The sequence below is a fragment of the Eleginops maclovinus genome, chromosome 21, assembly GCF_036324505.1.
Source record: "Eleginops maclovinus isolate JMC-PN-2008 ecotype Puerto Natales chromosome 21, JC_Emac_rtc_rv5, whole genome shotgun sequence".
Classification (NCBI taxonomy): domain Eukaryota; kingdom Metazoa; phylum Chordata; class Actinopteri; order Perciformes; family Eleginopidae; genus Eleginops; species Eleginops maclovinus.
Window position 1 is genome coordinate 14,007,569 of NC_086369.1, and position 18,100 is coordinate 14,025,668.

The 18,100-nt window shown below is 41.4% G+C and overlaps 1 protein-coding gene across 2 annotated transcripts; it reads right to left on the bottom strand.

Annotated features, from left to right (window-relative positions):
* Nucleotides 1-1,904: 1,904 nt before the first annotated feature.
* On the bottom strand, nucleotides 1,905-16,548 carry ankrd33ba (ankyrin repeat domain 33ba). Of its 2 annotated transcripts, XM_063912165.1 has the most exons (7): nucleotides 16,316-16,540; nucleotides 15,672-16,188; nucleotides 6,919-7,048; nucleotides 6,445-6,585; nucleotides 5,751-5,892; nucleotides 4,824-5,022; nucleotides 1,905-4,035 (listed from the first exon to the last, which is right to left on the bottom strand). In XM_063912165.1, exons 2-7 carry the CDS (start codon nucleotides 16,113-16,115, stop codon nucleotides 3,490-3,492), a joined length of 1,602 nt encoding a protein of 533 aa, XP_063768235.1. In that variant the 5' UTR covers nucleotides 16,116-16,188; nucleotides 16,316-16,540; the 3' UTR covers nucleotides 1,905-3,489. The 2 variants fall into 2 exon arrangements, with proteins under 2 accessions (XP_063768235.1, XP_063768234.1); XM_063912164.1 differs by having other exon boundaries at nucleotides 15,672-16,548.
* Between the last annotated feature and the right edge of the window lie 1,552 nt (nucleotides 16,549-18,100).

An 18,100-nucleotide genomic window follows, 5' to 3' on the forward strand; every position in this document is an offset into this window, starting at 1 on the left:
TTCACCCAGTCAGGCAACAGTGGGGGGAAATGGTATTTAGTCATTATGACTGGGGCCTTTTTGGATGGGCTCATGGTCATTTATTGATATGGCATCAGGGCTAAAATAACAAATTCACTGTGACATTTTGGCTGCAGTTTCACCCAACCAAACAACTGTCTCCTGCACCTCAGGGTGGTACTAGCACTCACAGGATTGTATGTAAAACTAACCTTTTTTCTAAAGTGTTACTTCTGAATATGTCGAATTGAAAGTATGATGCCATGCAAAAGTTTTGGTAAGAGTTCTCTGAAGAGCAGCTGCTCTCTGCAAAGTTGTTTCATACTTTCTATCAGCACCGACCCCTTGCAGTTACTTTTGTAGTTCACACGTTGTAGATATAATCCTGATGCTGATTTCACTGTCAGACATTTTCATTTATTCATACTTTTCAGCTTTTCAGAAATGGAATTCATTAATAAGGACCTACTTTATCCTTGATTGCATCACGGTATCATTTCACAGAATACTAAAAAAATAAATGAAGATGAAATATAGCCTGTTATACCTTCTGCCCTCAGAAAGACCACATTGAGTTCTTACTGAACCTGAAGAAATAGGGAGAGAATTGTTGTGGCCAAAAGGATTACATATGGCATATACCTGTGGCTGCACACAGATATTTATAATATTGCTCCTGGTTTTTTTGCTTGCACTTGATGCCAATGCCTCTAGCTGTGGATATACTTCAATTAATTTCAGATATCCTTAAAAGTGTTACACTAACCAGCCAGCAGAGGGCCTCAATTTAGGATTCCCCATAAATTCAGAGAAGCACTCATTCAGCTCTGATCTGGATTCACGTCATACTGCCTAAATCCCAGCCAGTTCCATCAGAGTATGAAGCATTATATCGCTCATCCTCAGTGTTGATAGTATTTATATTGGCCTATTTCTTAATTCCCATGAGGGATGTGGGTCGGGGTGTGGAAGAAGAAGGGCGGGAGGTGAATCGCTGACCCAGCATGTAGCGCTCCATAATCTCAGGTTACAATCTAAACCAACAGCTGTGAGCCAAAACCATGACCTAAATATGATCTGATGCATTTAGGGATAAACTAGTCCTATCACAACCCTCTACATAATCCGAACTCTGTATAAGTATACTTATAATAGATAAGACAAACACATTATTACCAGAGATCAATAATGTAAGCATGTGATGTGTCCTGCCATAAAAAGGTCATTAACAAGGTAAAGTAAGTTCTAAAAAGAAAAGCCACCGTGTAGTGACTCGAAAAGAAGTGGTTATTATTTCATTAAAGTATATCATTCAAAAGAATATAAACCAGTCATGGAAAAGTATGTCCTGAAATAATTCAAATGTATAATAAAGGTCAGTTTGCTATACTTTCAGCCCTGTAATGACCCTATGAAAATGCTCTATACCAGGGGTGTGCGGCCCGTTGTCCATTTTGAATCGGCCCGCAGCAATATTGAAAAGTATAACGGAATATGCCCAATCCTGAAACGTGTGCTTGTCTTATATCGTACTTCTTAAATATATATGTAAACATATATTAGTAGCATGCGTGTGTTAATAAACCCCCTTTCAGTCAATAACGCTAGTTTATAACAATCACACATTTATATAACAAGCTTGAAATTTACCCTTCATATTTCCCCTTATTTCAAGAAATCTGAGGCTTCTGTTTTAAGGAATGAATGAGCTGCCAACACTTAAAATAAATGTATCATTTATTAGATACATAATTTACCTACATTTGCTTATTTTTGCTAACTTATAAGGCAAAATACCTCACCTCTAGTGAGGCGCCCAGCCCGTCGTATGGTTTCCTATATATGGCCCTCAGTGAAAAAAGTTTGGACACCCCTGCTCTGAACTGACTCACAAAAAAACAGCATTGAAAATAAATGTAGTTTTTATTCATGGTCAGCAAACTGAGAATCCCTCAGAACAAACTGCACACTGTAGACATTGTGGGCTGTGATACTGCACTGCCAGCAAAAAGCCTCTTTCCTATGAAACATTTTCTTATGTTGATGTTAAATATGTTAATCCGGCTACAGTCAGAGTTTGAGTGCACAACTCGCTGCTCCTCTTTTGTCGTGTTCAAATGACCTCCTCTGGGGAGTATCCAAGCAGATTGCCATTCTGAAGTCAATGAAGTTTATTTGAAGAAGTGATTTGGCTGCACACTGCCCTTCTAACCCCTTAGCAACTCATCACCATGTATATTAGACACACACTCTGGGCTGGCACTTAAGCTGCAATCGCCATGAGGAGTTAGGACCGTGAAATTGTGTTCTAAAAAATCCCGACAATGTATTATCCTTGCTCTTCCCGTGGCTCTGGATGTTTGAAACTCACAGCTATTTTTTGCCCCATTATTTTGACTGTTTTAATGCTAAAATAGAGCTGACCTCGTGCTCCATAATAATTACTTTGCATCAGAAGTGTCCATTTGTTAGAGATTATCACTTCAATCCTGCTTGTAGTGTCACATTGTCTGAACCCTTCTCTCGATGTTAAACAAATCCCCCTAATGCTGAGATTGTAAATTAAATCAAGGAGTAAAACGTGGCTGAGGCATACAGCAATGACGCATCAGTATTTGGCTCCATCACTTCCTAAGTTAGCAGTTTATTTGGTTACCATCATTCGTACCCTGTGTACACCAATCCATCTTAAGAGTCGCATTCAACCTGATGAATGTGGATCGTAATGTAAACACGTGTAAACCGTTCCCTCTCCTCCCACATGGTCAGATTACATCACAATAGTGCTCCACAGTTCAGTATTGGTCCTGAATCTTAAGACTAAAAAAGCTTTTTATATTGAACATTTTTTTCATTCTGATTTACAAAATAAAAAAGGCTTGTCATTAAAAAGCGTTAAAGTCTCTAATATAAAATATATGCGTAATACATTCATGGGTTTTCATATAAAGCAAAACAAAAAGCGTCTTAAAATATTGCTTTCAAATGCCATTAGAATTTATATCAGTTTATGTTTAGCTTTTCAGTCAATATGACGCACCCTTTAGCACTCTTAGTATTTTAAAGACGTTATCTCCAAACATCTTGAATAAATTGCTTCCAATTTTGATACGGTATATAAAGTGTTTGACTACAGCGTAACACGGTACAAAAATACTGCAGGGAGCACTCGGAGTGTATCAAAACATAGACCATCCACCTCAATGCAATAAATATGAAAAATAAGTTAACCAAAAGCATTTCAAGTATCAAATCCCCTGGGTATTCACTGTGTGACCTCATGAAGGACACTGAGCATTGTGCATGTCTCATGCTGTAAAGCTGCTATTTTTAAGAGGCCAAACTGAGCAGACAAAAGCAGCATTCAGTCTTCTGCCCCTCTTAGGAACACTGCTGGTAATTCATATATTCTAGAAAAAAACATTAAAGCCAAAAAACCTGCAAGTCTGTCTGGACTTTGTGTAAATGGCTTCTTCCAAAGCAAATATATTATTTCCTTTTCCCAGCAGCAAGGTGTCTCTTGGTCACAGCCTCCAGCCTCCTCCTTTCGGCCTCCTCGGCTTTCTTTCTCTCCTCTTTCAGCTCCTTGTACCGCCACTTTGGTATTTGTAGCAAGTGACCCCCTCCATCTTTGGCGCTGCTCTTCCTCCGGATCTTTTCTGGTGCATAAGTAGGTGGTGGGGCCTTGGTCACCCTCACCTTGGGGATACTGAACCCCGGCCTGACGCTGCTCCTCCTCAGCACCATGTGCAGGGGCAGCAGGCTGGTTCTCCGCAGCTCCAGGGCTTCGTTATTATCCACCATGGACAGGCTGGAGCTCCTGTGTCGAGGCATCAGGTTCTGGGCCTGGAGGCTGGCCCGGCGGTCTGCTGAGTTTTTGGCCACCAGAGTGACCCTGGAGTTCTGGAAGAGCTTGAGGTGGCTCTCCACCCTGTCAGGGTTGATGGAGCGGAGCTCCTTGGCGCGCTGCCGGCGGATAACATCAGGAACTGAGTAGCTCCGTTTGCCCACAGCAGGGGGGCTATCAGGACACACCTGAAACAGTTTTTGTTATAATATCAGTATTAGTAACGCTGCAGTAGTGCTTATAGTAATATTGCATTTTATTTACTGAAAGCATACTAGTCTCCCTTTTGTTTGCAGCATTGCAGTTCTGGTAATCTTCCATTACCTGATCAGATAAGGCTGCCGTTAATTTATGTCCTCTAATTATATTGAGCAAATCCCGTGAAAAGCAGAACATTTGCTGATTGAATAAATGATAAACCAGCACCAGATTTATACTTGAATAGCATCATTACCATATTTTATCATTATTTCATTTGATTAGATTTGATTGTGTTCTTGTGAATGTTCCTCCTTCAGGTCTCTGCACATCGATTCACTGAAACAGCCGGGACGGAACGAAAGAACGACAAACAAAGGGAAGAATAGTGCACGTTGTTGTTGTATAAAGTATGTAATATCGGATGTACTGGATTTCAAGGCGAACCTGTTAAATATTATAAATAAACACTATTTGGTCAAGTTTCAAGTCTGTTGAAGGTGAGATAAGAAAGCGAGCCCTGATATCTCCAGCCATGCTGAGTATGTACAGACACCACGGGGAAAAGTGCAGAGGTGAGCAACTTGAACGACTTCCTTATCGCAAAAACTGGTTATTGGCTTCACCTTATCTTAGCTTACATTTGCAAAATGCATGTTGGTGAGAGGGAGTAAATGAGGCGCAGGGTTGATGTGTTCTTGGATCTCACATTGGGGGGCTCCTCTTTTATGCTGATGACTGAATATGTGTATAATGAGTGAGAGGCTTTTCTACTCACGGTGTGGCATGCCACAGCGATGAAAGGGCTCCTCATGGCAGTGGTGATGGAAACCATGTGGTCGATAACTCCTTCCTCCTCAGGGTTGGTGACATTGGCCAAGTGGAAGACGCTCCGCACCGTGTCCGACAGGCGCTTCAGACAGCCACGGGGCTCCAGGGATTTGGACACCAGCGATGCCAGAGGGGCCCACTCTAGACTAGAAGAGCAAATGTAGAATAAATCCACTGAGCGGAGGCTCTGCAGGGTTTACTCTTCACCATCGTAAGGTAAGTCATTGCCTCTCTCAAGGCTACGTTTCTGTTGATGTATAATGCTTTATGTTCAGTAACTTGGTCAGGTATTTCTGTCCTCCTGCCATTGTGACCACTTGCCCTGACCCTTCTTATGACTTACACCACAGGAATGTGTTTGACCTTGTGTTGCAAGTCTGAATCATCACTTCCTGCAGCCAAAAACAGAAAGTGCAATGAATGTAAAAATGTCAAGTAAGGCTGTAACCATACTGGATTCTCTTTCCAATATGAGGCCAAATAAGGCTTAAAAATCACAGTAATAGTGTAATGGATTTAAAATATATATATTTTTAGCAATTGAATTACAGAAGTAGGTGGGCAGAGGGTCAGGAAGACAAAACCAGAACAGAAAGAAAGTGAAATTATTTAAGAAGCATGGAATTTTTTACCCAATAAAATCATGTGTGATATTAACGTGGTGTCAATAGAACTGTTTTAAATATGACAGTTAAATCACGACACCCCTACTTAGTCAAAATAACCTGTCCTGAAAAAAAAACATATGACAAGGTGGCTTTTACATAACCTGACAGCTAGAATGCTACATCACCTCTTCAAGTGTTGGTAGAGTTGATATTTGCTGTAAGAAACATGCATACAGTGCAGCAATGTGAACCATTTATTATTTTACCTGTAGCTCTCACAGTACTGGCGAGGGCAGGGCCGTTCCATCAGGCGTGATATCACCCAGGCGGTTTCATAACGACCCGTGAAGAAGGCCCACTCCCTGGCATTGAAGTGGCGACCGAAGTCCCTGGCATTCAAGGCAGATCCTGGAGGACACGAAACAGACTGTCACATACTGAAGGTCTTACGTGGGTTAAAAGATATGAAAGTAGGGACAGGAAGCGTTCTCAAAAAGTAAGACAGGAGCAAATAAACAAGTGCTCTGTGTGCTCAGGGCATCTCAAGCACATTCCCCTAACACAACTACCACAGGGCTAATCGATGTGTTTAAGTGCCAAAGACAACTAGTGCTCCCTGTCTTGATGATTTATTGTCATATCTCTCCGTTAGTTCCATAGTTATTGCTTCAAAGAGAATAATCACCCAATAACTAACATTTGGATCAATGCCAAATCTAATCCAAATTGTCCATCTGTGTACCCATTTCAGTGAAAATCTGCTCATATTTTCCTGAGCTGCCCTTATCACAAAGTAATGGCAGAATAAACAACATATTTTGTGGCTGTAATCAGTGGAGACTGCCCGCAAAAATCAAGGTAATTTGTAAAATCCAGGCATAACACTGACGTATGTGTCATTTGTGTCTGAGTGCTGTAGAGATTTTCTACATTAAGCGTAATCGGACACATTTGACTAACCTGCCATCATGAGCGAGCGCACACATTCCACCCGGCCCTGCATGGCAGCTTTCATCAGGGCCGTGTAGCCGTGGCAGTTTCTCCTCTCGATGTCCAACCCGGCGAAGTAGTTCAGCAGATAGTTGGTGATGGTAATGTGACCTTGCAGAACAGAGGGGCAGACAGTACTGTAGGTCACAACGTACTCGGTCATCATAATGTTGGCTTGAATAAGAGCTGCTAAAGTTGTATTCACACTAGTCCATCATGTTTGGAGGGGTGTGATCCACATCCATATGCCTGTTCCTTATTCGCTTTCACACAAGACACTCATAGCTTGTCTTTCAAAGAGCGAGATCAGCCTTTTTATGATTGCCTATGTCAGTATTAGAACCAACCTGCCTGTGCCTCAAAAGTGATGTCAGTGCCTGTGTGTGTATGTTATTACCAAGTTTCTGATATCTTGCTGTGTGTGTCTGTGTCCGTGTGTGTTACCTGCTTGAGCGGCAGTGATGAGAGCCGTGTTTCCCTCGCTGTCCTGCCAGTTGACGTCCAGATGTGGACACTGAGACAGCGCTATGACCACGTCCACAAAACCTTGGTAACATGCAACCAGCAGCCCCGTCTGAAACAAGAAGTGACAGGAGAGGAGTTTAAAGACGAGAGTAACAGTGAGAGGCCTTCGTTTAGAATCAGCAGAAAATGTCCAGGCAAAAAACTTGGCAAACATAAAACAAACTGCTGACATATAAGAAGTAGTATCAGTAGAAACCCAGAAAACCTCTGTGCACCTTTCCAATCTAATGTCCTTAAATGATAAATCTGTTGACATTTTATGGAGGACTGAGCCGTCTTGAGCTCGGTGGAAAAATAGACTCCCTGTCTGTTGTTGTGTACTTTTGTGTATTCAAGCCAGAATAGGAACCCTTTTATGTGTGTGTGTGTGTGTGTGTGTGTGTGTGTGTGTGTGTGTGTGTGTGTGTGTGTGTGTGTGTGTGTGTGTGTGTGTGTGTGTGTGTGTGTGTGTGTGTGTGTGTGTGTGTGTGTGTGTGTGTGTGTTGTAAAAGTTAGTCTGCGGGTGTGAGTTTATGTGAGTTCGAGAGTCCTGTGGAAAACTCCTGTTAAAGTTGGAAGGTGCACTCTTCCTCAGCCAAGACAAATAACACGTTTACCACCAGAGGAGAGATGGGAAGGAGCTGTGAGTATAAGTCTGGAACACAAAGTTCTTCATTATATCATAAACACTGTTGGAAAGAGATGTCTCGTTGGGTCAGAGCTCAGGCAGCTACATGCTCAATTTTCCCTCAATATTTGTTATTGATGGGATTCATTTGATGAGAATAAATGTGGCTATTAAGATGTTGAAAACTCAGACACCTGGAAACAACACAGTGTCGTTGTCACTTGATATCTGTAAGTGCCATTCTTTGTATGCAGTGCAGTCTGTCTGTCTTCTGACTTCCAAAATGTATCATATCATCACAGGGGTCTTTTCTCTGGTGCCATTTATAGACATGAAAGTCACATGTTGCTCTACCTTAATCTGCCTTCCAATTTCACTCCGGAGATTGTTTGAAGTAAACCTAAGATATTATTGATGTTTAATTTTCTAACGTGGTTAAACAGTTTCTAGGTGACGGAGAAAAGAGTGGAGGATATTTACTAATTAAAAACAGTAAATGATGTACGAGTGTATTTTTACTGTCAAGCGTAACTTGTAAAGCAGCAGCGATTGGAAAATAATTTGCAACGTCAATGAAACAACAATATGTTGTTCTTAGCTTCCTTAATTGGCATGCTACCACACCCGACTGGGACTTTTAATTAGCCCTTTATTAAAGCCAGGTGTGCTGGAAAAATCAACCAGTCAAATTTACACGTAGACAGTGCTGGATTCTGCCTGCTGACACTAATCCAGGTATAGTGTATGCATTTAATTTAGACAATGTATTTCCAGTAAACATATAAATCCCCAATTCACTTTCACAGCTTCAAAGGCTTTTTCAATGCTGAAGCTTAAAGAAAACCCTGATGACGTATAGACAGTGCTATGGGTCTACAGGGTATGTCATACCGAGCATTACCTTAAACAAAGTGATGATCATGTCCCGTTTTTTCAAAGTATGCCAGCATAGACATGTCAAAAATGGATTCAACAGCTGAAACTAAGTGCATATTTAATACCATGTGCAATAGCTATTTAAATAAAAGAGTGAATTATTATACTATTTAGGGAAGTTGTTTCAATTTGCCCCGCATTTGATATTTTCTAGAGCAATTCATTGATTCGTGAACCTTCTGCTGTGACAGGATGTCCTCATCAGGAGAGAGAGAAATCTGTTTGATGCTTTTCACCTCTTGGCACGAGCAGCACACTCTGTAACCCGTTAAATTATTACTTCAACTACACTACTTTAACTCTGGTAGAAATGTGATCATAAGTTCTGTCTCGGTGAAATGAATACAAGTCATAATGACAGAGAGGGCCTGAAGGTTTGGAGAAAAGCTTACAAAGTTTGAGCCGACCTCCCCCATATGTACCTACAGTGTGCAGAAAGATAAATATGCATCTCCTCAATTCTAAACAATATATATATTTGCCACTGGTCATAATATTAAAGCTCTTGTAAAATGCATGCATCAATCTTTTTATCACGTAGCAGAATGTTTCAATCACCCTCTATTAAACAGCATTAACCCTATCTCACCTCATGAAGCATCAACAAGCAGTCAATCTGCAGGACATTACAGCCACGCTATTTTCAAAACGTGATGTTCTGATAAATCCTTGCCCCCCATACTGCCTTTCTTTCAGTTTATGTGTATCAGACTGGACAACTAGAGAACGACGCCTTGCAGCTTTTACAGAACATGTACACATATATACATATATATTTTAGATATATTTAGAAAAAACTGAAGTTAACTTTTGGCTGAAACAAGCCAGGCTGTAAGCCAGCCGGAGAAGCTGTCAGGCAGGAGAGTTAAAAGTGGAAAAGGTGACATGAAGTCCTGAGGAACAGCTAGTGGATTTTCTGAAAGAAGTTCACATACCACTGGCACAGCTCCAGATAACTCTTTGTGGTTAGACGAACGCATGTAGACCTTGTCTGTCTCACATACACACACACACTCTCTTGGCAAGCCTCCAGCCTCACTGTGTTGTATAAAAGCGCTATGCCCTGCAGCATGTCTGGAGCAATCTCACTCGTCTGGCAATCTCCTATTTTCTCTGAGAACCTTTTTCACACAATCACACACACGCATTTAACTCCTGGGCTCTAATTTTCTAGTCAGCATATCCCTATTTGGAGTATTTGTAACAGCTATTGAGCTCTGATGCATATAAACAGTGGCTGCTGGTGATGTAGGTGGCTGAAGAATCTGATAGAAGAGCACCAGTCGAATGCACACACAGCATACAATTCCAAAGGCACACATGAATCAATGAAAAAGCAATCATGTGCTACACAATATTACCCACTCGGTGACTAACTCTAGGGCTAAGGGGGTAAAAATAACAACACTAGCAGGTAGCTCAACAGCCCTGAAACAATCAAGAGAGGTACTTCCAGAGAGGGATGAGTGTGTGTGCAGGGCATGTGTGTGTGAGACGTTGACCATGGTAGAAATTGAAATCCTTACCCATAGTTTTTGAGGGGATTATGTGTTTTGTAAGTAGGCCAAATGAAGATGCACACTATGGCAATTTTAAAGCTTCTATTATGTCATGCTGATGGACGCAGACCTATGCCCTCCCTGGCCGTAATCTCCCCGGCTCCATTACACTGGACTATAGCTGCCCTCCAATGTTACTTTTGAAGCCAAAAGGCCTTGTGGTATAAAGCTGTATTTTGTCTAATCTCTTCATATATACAGTATCAACACAAAACATGCCCTTCCAAACTAAGATTATCTATGTGTGTAGCAATATTTATATTCCTTGTAAAGTCCTATGGGTTTTGAATCTGGATGCAAGGCTTAACATTAATCTAACATTTAAGCTACCTGTCCCTCTTAGATGTTCAGCATTTAGAAGGATCCATCATGCTAACTTTCAACTCTTCATTTGTTTTTGGTAATGCAGATTTCGGACGCCTCATGTCATAACAAACCAAGGTGATAAACCGAGATTTCTCAGCAAAACTGACGCACTTATTATTAGCCCATATACACAGACAAACAGACCAAGACACACACACTCACAAAGTAATCTGGTGAATATCCAGAGCTAGGAATAGAAAGGCTTAGTCGTATCAGTCGGCAACACACAGAGAGGGGGAGGGAGACGGACGTAACTGTGCATCTAAAGTTGATGAGAGAATGTGGTAATAATTGGCTCCAACGAAGATGGCACAACACCTTGCTGTATCCTTTAAGTTCCTGATAGACATACAATTGATCACAGCCAATATTCAACGATGCATTTTAAACTAATAATGTAATACAAACCGAAGTACGTGTTTTCACTAGTACCATAGATCATTCAGGTCGGTCATCCCTGCTAATAATCAGAAATAAAGAACCTAATTAAATAGTAGATATGTTTCCTACTTCTTTGTCCAGTTGCCTGCCTCTTTATGCCTCATTATTATTCTGCTACTGCTAAAAAAAAGATGACAAATCTCCTTTACTGAAAACTATTAAAGAATTATCATACACACATAAAACAACTGTAGCATCACAGTCAGATAGAAACGTGTTTAATAATCCATAATGTTTAGTATTAGCCGTCCATCCTACAGCTACCAAGAGCCTACTTCCCCAGGCGGGTCCCAGTGTGACTTATGCAATAAACCAATGTAACTCATTTCTAGTTCCCTTAATGAGGGCCTACCTACACTTTGTTTTCTAACTTTAAAAAAAGAACTGGTCGATGCTAAAGCCTGCAGCGGCAGACCTGCATCTCTGCAGACTGCAAAAACAAGTATAAAACATTCGCTTGGCATTTTACAGTGCCTTCTTTGTGCTCAAGGACATGCACACAGGCAAATACACTCTGAACCGCCCTCAAACACATACAGCAGAGGCACTGACGCAGACGCACTGGGCCATGTTTCTGTCAATAGCCTCCCTGTTAACTGTGTGTTTCTTTCTGCAGCTGAGTGTTCACGTGGCTGTATCAAATCAGATGTGTATGACTGTTGCTTTGATTTTTCCACTCATCTGTATTTGCCAACAGCCAGCATCATGCTTGCTATCTGCAGTGCCAAATTTCTGTCTCTCCCCGCCTGTGCTTCATTCAGTCTGCTTGCCTGATGATCGCACTGTATCTCTCTGTTAATGATAGTTAGTGAGTGTGAGTGCTTGCTTCTGTGCGTGCGTCTGTGTGTGAAAGAGAGAGAGAGGTAGCAGTCAGGCAGGGTGGCCTCATTTAAGTTGATTGAATTCTGTGTGCATGTGTGTGTGTGTGTGTGCGGTGTGTGCGGTGGTGTGTGTTTGTGTGTGTGTGTGTGTGTTTATTGAGTTTTCATGTGAAAAGCACTCTGCCCTGAACAGGGTCAGATGTGTCTGAGGACATTGATACAGGGGCTAACTGTGGTTCAGGAGGCTAGTCCACTGTTCGTTAGAGCGTCAGTACACGTGTCCAAGTGTGTCCTTGAGAAAGATACCGAACCCCAGATTGCTCCCGAAGGCATAGCTGTCAGTGGGTGAGTGTGTGAATGAACATTAGATAAGATGACGAGCAGTTTGGCAACTTGTAAGGCAGCCTTGTAAATGTTGGCATGTAATGTAACACACTCAGTGGTCTGAAGAGTAGAAATGAGCGATAGACATTATATAAATATGAAAGTGTATGACCATCAGAAAAGACATCTTCTTACTTTCTTCTATGTTTTAAATGTTTACAACACAATTCCAATAGATAGTTCAAATCTCACCGAACACATCCGCTATGACATTCTCAACACTGAGAACATACTGAGGGGAATCAGAAGCCGACAACATGTATAATTACTGTGCTATAATCATATACAAGGATAATTAAACACGAGTACTTAAGACCGACGTCATGGCTTGTCATTAACTGTATTGCTAAATTTGGCTGTGTTGTTTTTCTCTATCTTCATCGTCCAGGGGACAGTGCCTGTCCCCTGGACGATGTTATCTGATGTTGTGAACCTGATAACAAGTTTTAACATGTAAGCTTCCCAAAGGAATGTATGAATGTATTTCTTCTTAAAAGCTTGATTGAGTTACCAAGAATGTATTCTAATAAAAGTTTCAAGTTGAAGCACAAGTGCAGATCTATAGTTTCCTCTGCATTCCAGAGGTCCATTTTATAACATTGGCTATAGAGACAAACACACTGTGGATGCTCTAGTGCAGAAATCTATAACTCCTGCTTGCCATAACATATCCAAACACAATAATCTTAGCCACATGTCTAATAATCAACTTGTTTTATGGTGCAGCAGAAAGTGGAAGTACTACCTGACTTTTAACATCGGACTAAGGGTGAATATCCTGTGTTGGCAAGCGTTAACTTTGATAAATGACAATTGTGTAAAACACAGACTCCCTACCATTCTGAAGCTGATCCTGACCACAGAAAACAAGAGGCAACACAATATTATGTACGTGTAAAATAATTTGTCTAACCAGGCTTTTTTCTGCATCTTCAGGGCCTTTTGACTGGGACAATATATCACCCCGGATACTGCCGATGAGCTAAAGGGGAAATTATGCACGCTGCATTTGGTTAATCCAAGCCTGGGATGTAAGACCCCTCTTTGTTTTGCAAATCACAGTCAGGCTGTCTGCTGTATTGGGATGTTGACATCTGTGTCAGGATGTCGAGCGCACACACATGATCTAATGAGCTTAACAGATTCATATCAACATGTGTTTCCAATGGAGGGGTTTCTTAACCTGTATTGTGTCTTGGTACATCAGCACATCCCTGAGGTCACAGGGCATGGCACAGCAAACGGTGAATGTACTAGCACACATCTTGTTTATCTATGCAAACACATGACTGTCTCACTGCTGACAGACACATATTACACAAGCACAAACAAGCCAACCGGGTCCAGGCATGTGTTTTAGGGTGCCCACTTAATTAACCCCCTCCATCTTGCATGTCAGAAGACAAATCTTACATTCCAATGATGCAATTTCTACTCTTCCTTTCCATGACCTCATCAGTAATTACATACAGAGAAATGAGGAGGGACAGGCAGGGAGAAATGATGGGGAAATAGTAGAAGAGACTAGGAGAGATGGAGGTAGCTTTAAGGTTAGAGACAGATTTGTTATGTAAGGTCCTGACTAGCTGGATGGAGAAGGTAAATGAATAAAACGCATTTTCTCCCCCAGCAAGTACACTTCCCTCCAAGCTTCTATACTGGAGTTTTTGAGTTGCCAAAGTAAAAAAAAGAAACTCCAGTTATCTTCCATATGTGAGGGTGAAAAAAGATGTCCTGGTAATGAGAAAAAGGGCTTTGTGAACTTTTTTCAGCAAAACTTTTGGAGGAAAATACATTAAAAGCAACAAAGTTAAATTTAAGGCATGTGATTCTTCTTCGACACAGTGCCCGTTGCTAGCTCCTGCAATTACTTTTAGGGAAATGTCCAGATGAAAGTAAACGAGTCTAGCGTTCCATCATTATGGAGTTATCTCTTTGCCCTGGGCCGCAGTTCTTTGGCAGGACTGAAGCATTACACAAAGCTTAAGGGATACATACTATGATTGCACTGCGGATAAGAAGTTCAATATTTTGTCAGCTTTGATTAATTACCTTTAGGAAAAAATATTAATTTGTGTTTAATTTAAATTCAACAGACTGAAGTGGTACATGATTGATTTTACGTTGCAATTGATGTAAATGTTTGATAAAAGTCGATAGAATACTTCCACCCACAGTGCTGCTGCTTCCCTATTGTGGAATGTATTGCTTTAAATGCATCTTGGGTCATTAGCGAGACTGTTCAAATTGCTCTTAGACACTAATGCCATCATTTCATTGGTCGATAATGTGTTTACATATGGAGTCACCACAAATTGAATCCAAATCCAAAATTAAAAGCACACACACACACACACACACACACACACACACACTGTCTCACACGCACACACTGAAGACTGTGTGTTCTGTTAACCGTGAGAGACTGTTTTTGTAGAGCTTGACGTTGTTTGCTCTTGCAAAACTGAGGTCTGTCAACACACACACACACACACACACACACACACACACACACACACACACACACACACACACACACACACAGCTTGGTATGACAAATCATTCAGGATAAAGGCATGAGTTTATTATAGAAATAAACTGAACCAAAGGAATAAAGAAAAATAAACAGATTTAAAATGTGGCCTTCTCAAGCCACTAAACCTGGTAGGAAATTGATAATCAACACACGTCTTCTTTCGATATATATCATAGGAATGTTGGATTTTATAATTGATTGATTGTTAATTGATTATGATAAGTACTTACAGACTCAGACTGGGATACTGGTGTGATAGCTATTTTTAGAGAGGCAGGACAGCATCGGCCTGGAACAGTAAGCCACTCAGCCGAGCTCAGGCTCAATTATCTGAATACCTATAGGCTCCTGAATCGAGGCTCTTGTTGACAGAGGAGGATGACAAAGCCTGTCTAAAGATGTGTTTCAGATTGGTACTACAATAATAGAGCTGCACTTAATCAGCTAGTTAGCAAACCTGAGCCAGTTCATAAAACATCCAAAACCAAAAGCTACTGGATGTAAAACTTTAACACATTAGGCCCTCCTGGGGCCAGGCTCATGACTTAAGGACACTGCTGTCTCCATTAATGTGGAAAACACTGCCTGAGGATCTTAGGCTTGCAATATCAGTTTCATTTTTGAAATCCTCCTGAAACACACTTGTAGAAACAGGCTTTTATGTGACTTATCTGACTTCTTAGTGGTTTTAACTTAAGTCTTTATATGTTCTCAGATACATATTTGTTTATTGGTGTGAAAGTTGTATGTTTCCTCCTGTGTTTGTAATGTTGCTGCCTTTGTGTTTCATTACATTGCTATCTTGAAAAAAGTGCTTTACATATTAAGTTTGATAATGATGATTATTGTTGTTGTTGTTGTTGTTGTTGTTGTTAGTTTGAGTAGAAATACTTGTAAATTTTTATTATTAGTCTGTTTCAAGGTAAATGTCCATGTGGTAGTTCGATGTCAAAGCTTATACTGCTGATTTAGCTACTGTGTGAAATTACTAAAGGTGTTTCTTTAGCCTTTGTGCTCCATACCCTGTTATTCCTGTCCTTCTCGTTGACCTCCTCCTTCACCCCGTGCCTTATCATTATCCGGACGATAGCAGCGTTGTTGGTGCAGCACGCCTGGAAGAAAGACAGCGGCTCCGGGTTTTCCGGAGAGGGGGTGCTTTCCGAGTCCGCGAACACGTCATCCGGCGGGTAGAAAGAGTCGTCCGATACGATACTCCGACAGTCCTCCAAGTTTTCAAAGTCAACTTCTTCAAACTCATCTTCATCGTCCTCCGAACCATCGTCCTCTTCATGCTCCTCCTCGCACGAGTCCAGGTAGTCCTCACCATCACAGTGTGACAGCGGCTCCTCGACTATGGTCGGGTGGACCTGGGTGGTGTTTCCCCCGACTTTCTGCCGCTGCTGGAGGTGCTTGAGCCGGACGGACGAAGAGCCTCCTCCATCCCTGTCGTCCGTGATCAGAACCATCTAACCCCCGAGCCTAGGGCACTGTCCTCCGGGCAGAGTGTAGCCTGGGGGCGAGGCGCGCGCATGGGACAGGCTGTTTCTCCAGACAAAAGCGCAACCAAATTATCTACCTTAAAAAGTCATTTATGGGGGGCTAAATTTCACAAACTCCTTGACCTGAATACAGGCCTACTAGGTGAGCATGCTGCGTGTATAGTTACCCATCAGTCATGTTCAGAGAGTTGACAGCGTTATGTCCATCTGAGCCGTGAACATCACATGTAAACTGTTTCTGGCGCCACCAAAACGAAACCCCATTCAGTTGTATTTGCAGGCATCCGGTCCGGGAGCACGTGGATGGAAATGTGGTTCAGGTTTATTCCAAAAAGTAAAACTACAGCAGAAAGTGCTGCGTACACGACCGTCCCATGTAGGGCGGAGAGACAGCAGCCTGTAAAAGTAGTCGCGTAATCCGATTAGATGGGACTGGGATCTCTCTCTCTCTCTCTCTCTCTCTCTCTCTCTCTCTCTCTCTCTCTCTCTCTCTCTCTCTCTCTCTCTCTCTCTCTCTCTCTCTCTCTCTCTCTCTCTCTCTCTCTCTCTCTCTCTCTCTCTCTACTAACAAGAGATTAATTCTTCTCTATAGGTGACTTAATTTCTATTCCAATGAACTGTTTTAAAAACACAGCTCTTCCCTTTTAGAAAATAATCCCCTACTGGAAATCACATGGGGGAAACCCAGCATTTAAGTGGCAGCCTGTGAGGCATTTTTAATATCTTGAAGGCATCAATTATTCATCACAGATTAAGTCTAAACAAACTGACTATGATATGTGTTAATGTGTGTGGCACGTGGGTTACATGTTCTATTATCATGTATGATTCTGAGGCAATTCATTTTACCCACAGTCAGTGCATCCTGGTCAGCCGCCTTCCTCTCTCTCATTTTCTTGTACACTGGCCAATTGAGATACTAGAGACATGGATTGGGCTTTATTACTTGCCACTGAAAGAGAGAGTTGGGCTTGTAAGTGTCACCAGTTTCAACGCATAGGAAAATCAGTTATTTGTATAGAAATACATATTTTTCATCCAGCATGCAAAACAACAATGGGGGGAGTCAACCATAGAGACATTTTATTCAAAAAGTAGCAAAAACCCATGACCAAAACCTAAACTACACAAAAAGGGCACTAAATAACATGTGACAGGTTCACCACCCCGACAGTTGTTGTCGCTGAGATGAGTTATCATTTTGATATTGATCACATTACTAGCATCAGATTATTTATTGGCTTTACTGGTATAAATTGTAGTTCTCACTATCCACAGAAAGGTACAATAAAAAATGGTATAAAACTAAAAGAGATTATCATAAATTGCTGTCACTAGATGGCCGTACTCTTTTATCCATCCATAGAGAATGCATGGCTTTGCAGAGTTTTGTGTAAAGTCTGCAGTTCTGTACAGATATATTTACAGAGATGCTCCTTTTTCTCTCAGTAATTAATAACATCAGTTTGCTGACATCACCTGCTGTGGAAAAATCGAGTGCATAACAGTCCCTGTGTGTACCCATTATTATTCTACTTTCATCTGCCCCCAGCTGAGAGCTCTGCTCTCCTGTGGCTCTTTATCTCTATGGTATCGGTCGCCAGCTGTGTGGGTGACAGACAGTGTAAGCACTGCCAACGATATATATCTGAGAAATGTTTCACCGTCTGGTCAAGCCAGAGACACAAACACCAGAGAACCAAGTCTTAAAATAATTCTCTCTATCTTCTGTTCAAATGTCATTTGGTTAACATTTCTCTGGGGAAGACAAGTTTAGGGTGATGGTTTTTAACACCATTTTAGATTAAAAGATGGTGTGCACCTAGCTTGTCACTCGTCAGCTAAATCTTGCTGTAAATATTGTTTAATATTCATTGATGTAAATGGAGTAGAGAAATGATTAGAAACTCCTCTCAATATGCATGATTACAGTATGAACTCAAGAACATGCT

Excerpts from the sequence above, each read along its gene's own strand:
- ankrd33ba (XM_063912164.1), bottom strand. The coding sequence starts at position 16,115 with ATGGTTCTGATCACGGACGACAGGGATGGAGGAGGCTCTTCGTCCGTC. Across the intron at positions 5,023-5,750 it reads CAGTACTGTGAGAGCTACAG|TCTAGAGTGGGCCCCTCTGG; the intron begins GTAAAATAATAA and ends TTGCTCTTCTAG. Across the intron at positions 4,036-4,823 it reads TCGCTGTGGCATGCCACACC|GTGTGTCCTGATAGCCCCCC; the intron begins GTGAGTAGAAAA and ends AAACTGTTTCAG.